General features: G+C 42.6%; 1 protein-coding gene across 1 annotated transcript in view; it reads left to right on the plus strand.

Annotated features, from left to right (window-relative positions):
* usp34 (ubiquitin specific peptidase 34) overlaps positions 1-5,000 on the plus strand; it is a 50,918-nt gene that overhangs the window by 9,172 nt on the left and 36,746 nt on the right. The window contains 4 exon segments of the mRNA XM_029435365.1: positions 15-105; positions 1,482-1,846; positions 1,895-2,034; positions 2,809-2,859. Coding sequence (XP_029291225.1) covers positions 15-105; positions 1,482-1,846; positions 1,895-2,034; positions 2,809-2,859 — 647 coding nt within the window.

Consider the following 5,000-nt stretch of genomic DNA (forward strand, 5'->3'; position numbering starts at 1 on the left):
GTCTTTCTCCTCAGTATCGGATGCAGACGGCAGTGAAGGAGGCTTCCAGCTAAAGAAGGAACATGCCCTGCGAGTGCTGGGCTACATCAGCTCCTGGACACAGAGGTCAGTGCGTCTTCCTCACACCAGCCTCGCATTAGGCTCAAGGAAAAAGCAGCTTTGACGTTGCTTTCCTTGATACTGAGTGTTAAAAGTTTAATAAGCACCTGCAGCGAGGGACGTCACAATACCAGACGTGTAGTGGTCGATACCAATACCACAGTAAAGAAACAAAACAATCCCATGTACTTCAACAGACACGCCTTTATTATCGTTTGCACGCTGGTGTTCGTTAGAAAGTTAAACGGGTTCGTTCTCTAATATCTATTTTAAATTGCTGTGAAAACATCAAACATCTGAATTTATTCAAGTTTCTTGCCAGAAACAACATTTTACAAGATTACATTTGAACACATCGTGATGAAGATCTAACTTCGCCCAATACTCATTTCTACTAAATAGAGCCTGAATGCATCATAATGTTTCTCAATGGAACCTCACTCCTTAGCCGTCGTTCCCGGGACGAGGGGCACGTTGGTCTCTTTTGGGTACCACTGTTCAAGTCAAGTTCAGAAGGACTTACTCGCTCTAAGTTGGTGTGGTCAGCGTTTTCTGTAACCCCATCCTTCAACTCTGTCTAGGATATCGGACAGCGTGTCTTTAAAACATTAGAAAAGAGAGAAAACTGTAAATCTAATTGAATAAAAGCTGGAAAACCGTCTTGAAGTGACGTGAGGACAGACTCCAGTCATGTTGGCTTCTCACCAGCTGACTCATCGTGTCTCTGTGGTCCAGCTTCCTTCACATGGAGGAATTATTCAAGCAGAAAGATGATTATTGTTTTATGTGAGCAGAAACTAATCTGCTCTGACGGTCGACGATGACTCGGTAAGTTCTGTTTTTAGTCCTCCAGCTGGAGTGTCTTTATATTTAGGTGTAAAGAAGGAGACGTTGCATCACTGACCTGAACAGTCAACATTTTGCTGACTCATTTGTTTAAATGTTACCAAGAAGCAATGCTTCCTTGGGCCTCTTGTGCTTTATTTGTAAGTGTGTCAGGCTTCTGTCTTTGTTGAAAGTAAGAGGAAATTGCTGGTGACCCGTCCTGTACTTTGACTTAAGTGACGGGTAAGAGGTTCACCGAGACGTGGCAAAACATCAGTGTCCTCGCACACACTCGCTTTACTGTGTGAATGGAAATATAGTCATTTATGTATCGTCATCTTACACGTCAAGTTGAGTTTGTAATAAAGGTCTCAATGAGAACATGAGTTCTGAATGAACACCTGAAGTAGAGACCCGGGTTCCCAGCAGAGCAGCGTGAGCAGAGGTGGCTAGAAAATGCAGAGATTAAACAGGAGTCCTGGAACATAAAGCGGGTAATCCTCTGCCATGTTGTGTACACTAATACGCCTCCTGTGTCTTCTGCGTTGTGTCTTCAGACAATGTCTCTGCTGCTTCAAGGAGTACAAGCACCTGGAGGTCTTTAATCAGCTGGTCTACGCCCTCATCAACCTGGTCATCGCTCAGATCAGCAGCCTGAGAGACCGCCTCTGCAGCGTCCAGGATCACACTCATAAAGGAGGCGTGTCTGGGGCTGAGGGGGGGTCTGAATGGAGCGGAGCCGAGGCTGCACCCGGGCGCCTCCCTCAGCCGTCCTCACCCGGGGAGGACGAACCTGTAAATGTGGAGAGAGACTCTGCCGAAGAGGATGCCGACGCCCCGGACCATAACCAGAATAAGACCCAGGGTCAGGGGGCCAACCAGCCGTGTGAAGCCCAGATGGAGGCACTGGGGCCCGGGGAGAGTGGAAGTGGGGCTGGGGGTGTTGATGGGGGTGTTGATGGGGGTGCAGGCAGCAGCGACAGCCAGGACCCGTTCAGCTCCTGGAGCACAGAGGAGAGGGAGAAACTGCTGTTGTGTGCCGCCAAGATCTTCCAGATCCAGTTCCCCCTCTACACAGCCTACAAACACAACACACACCCCACCATAGAGGTGAGGACACACCTGACACCCCCGCAGGTCACAGCCTGCAGGTGTTGATGCTGATATTGATGTGAGAGTAAAGTTACCTAAGATGCGTACTGTGATATAATGGAGTGTCTCGATGATCTCAAACATCACTTTCTTTTTTTAAACCAATGTTTGCTGAATATGAAACGGCAGCTGCGTGTAGTGACCTCACGTCCTGGTCCTGCTGTAATGTGTGATTAGTGCTGATGTTTGTAACTAGTATGAGTAATACTATAGCTGACGCTGCATTATTTAACAGTGTTGTTGTTTGCATTGTCTCTGTTTGCGTAAGATCTGCACTCTGTCGTTTTAAATAAAGTAGATAAATATCCACAGTCAGTGAAATACTAACAGTTTGAGATACTAATATTATCTCAAACTGGCTTTAATCTGCATCATTAATCCAACAAACCAATTATTCTGCCGACCTCTACTTTGGGTTTCCCCGTGCGTCCAGTGTTCATGCTAAGCTAAGCTTCACGCCCCCCCGGCTCTACCTCTGGATTTAACGTGATGTTAGTTTTCTCAGCAGGATTCCTTTGAGGTACATCTATCGTCAGATTAATACAGATGTCTTAATTATTAATGTCAAGTACTGAACGTAACAGACGAGTCTCTGTGGAACACATTCTCATCCTTTTAATGTGCTTTGAACGTGAACAATGTGTCGTTCAGAAATCCTGCATTAAAATCTAAATAAATCTTCTTCAGGTCATTTCTGACATTAATCTCACTGTGTCTGCTTCTTTCCATCAGGATATATCTGCTCATGAAAGCAACATCCTCGGCTCCTTCTGCGACATGAACGTAAGAAATCTACCTTTTTAACTCATCAGCTGACACCTGCAGCAGGACAACATCCCTCACAAACATGTTGCGTACCTGCCGCAATGAACACACACTTCCTCTTTTAGTTTAGACGCCTAATTCTCTATAATCTGCTTCGGGAACCGTCGTCTGCCGAATGCTCAGACATTAACATTCGTCTCGTTCTTGAGTCATATTTCTGTAATTTATTCTGTTGTGAAGCTGCACAAACGAGCTCCCAGCTGTGCTGCATCCAGAGCCGGAGCTCGGGGGTGATGATGAACACTAGATGTTGGCCTGAGGCATGTTGGGAATGTCTGTAAGAGACACCCGGGGCCTGCATGTGCCAGGCAGTGTCGCGTGACCGGCTGAGGACACTCGGGTTTGATTGGTCCCGTCTTCTTTGCGCTCCTTCCACTCTTTTGTTTTGATGGCTGTCAGCGTGCACATGCGGTGGAAATGAATTTTTAGCAGGTTTGTACAGGCACAAGTATAGTTTAGCTGACCATGCATGCCAGAACTCTTCGAGGAGGGGGTTAGTGGAAATGTGATGGTTTATTCGTACGCCGACTCAAACGTTGGTGTTTTCTGCTCCAGTGGTGAAGTTCATATTGTCTCCTGACCTTTAGCGGTTATCTCAGATCTGATCCCCCGGGGGCTGAGTGTCCAAAAATAAACGTTGCCTGATGTGAGGTTTCATGTTGCTGCGATCCGCTCTGTGTTTGGTGGCCCAGCTTGAATTCATTTTGTCCTTTGGACTCAGTTTACTTTTGTTTATTAATATCAATGCACTAAATTGGGTGGAAAATCCTCTTAAATCTGGACAATAACACAGAATCTGACATTCTCTTTCTATTAATTATGTTTTTATTTTGGTGTGGATCACTTATAATCAGCAGTGGTGAGAGAAGTACGCAGATCTTTTACTTAAGTGAACGTAACAAATACCACAAGTAAAATTTTAGTATTTTAAAAGTACAAAATTATTAGAATCCAAATGACCCATTTCAGAAATTACACATAAATATTGTATTCTAATATTCATGTGTTCATCGAATGTTGTAGCTGGTAAAGGTTAGGCTTTTGTTAAATGTAAGAATAAAAATATATATATAGAGATATATGTAAATTAGTAGATATAATAATTTTTTAATTAATAGATTTTTATATATATAGTTAATATGTATATATATTTTTTTTAATTATATATTATATATATATAGATATATATAGATATATATATAGTATATATAGATATATATATATATATAGATATATATATATATAGATATATATATATATATATATAGATATATATATATATAGATATAATATATATTATGATATATATATATATATATATATATATATATATATATATATTATTAATATGTTTATATATATATATAATATAAAATAATATATATAATAAATAATAATAAATACTAATAATAAACTCAGAAAGTTGAAGGCGCTCAGTGTGCGGCGTACAGTCGTGTGTTTGCCGAAGTATTGTCTACATTTCCTGCCCTTTGGTTGTTTAGTCACAGACGCCCACATCACTACAGTGCGCTGAGCCTCATAAACGCCACAGTTACGGGGTTTCAGTCTGTGCTGCTGATGCTGCTCTTTGTTCTCTGAGATGAAATCTTCAAGAGATCAGAATCTATTTAATAACCGTGTTTAGGGAAGGAATGCAGCACTCTAAACGCTTCAATGAGCTCGTGTGTGCTGTAGGTTGTTGACGGGCGTTAGGGATAAAAAGAGCTGTGCTGTTTGCGTTTCTTGAATATGGTTTCCTGAGGATGAAGTCACTGTCCCCCGGAGAGCAGTACTGCGTCCCCGGGTAATCTGCGAGCTCCATGGCTTTTACCTTCCCGCTGTCGTAAAGTTTTCATTAAGCTCAGGGGCGGGATGAATTTGAGAACGGGCTGTTGATGAGCTGAACTACGAAGAGAAGCTGCCAGCGTTCTCTGCTTTTACCGTCCAAAAGAACTGATGCACGACATGAAAGGAATCGTTGTGTTTATACTGATTTAAATACACTTTCAGTCGAGTGTAGACGAGCTACACGTGTGCACGACTTCTCTCCAGAATGCAGCCGCTCTCAGAACAGATGTTAATGTGTTTTACGGTGGCGT

Source organism: Cottoperca gobio, chromosome 1 (genome assembly GCF_900634415.1).
Source record: "Cottoperca gobio chromosome 1, fCotGob3.1, whole genome shotgun sequence".
NCBI classification, from domain to species: domain Eukaryota; kingdom Metazoa; phylum Chordata; class Actinopteri; order Perciformes; family Bovichtidae; genus Cottoperca; species Cottoperca gobio.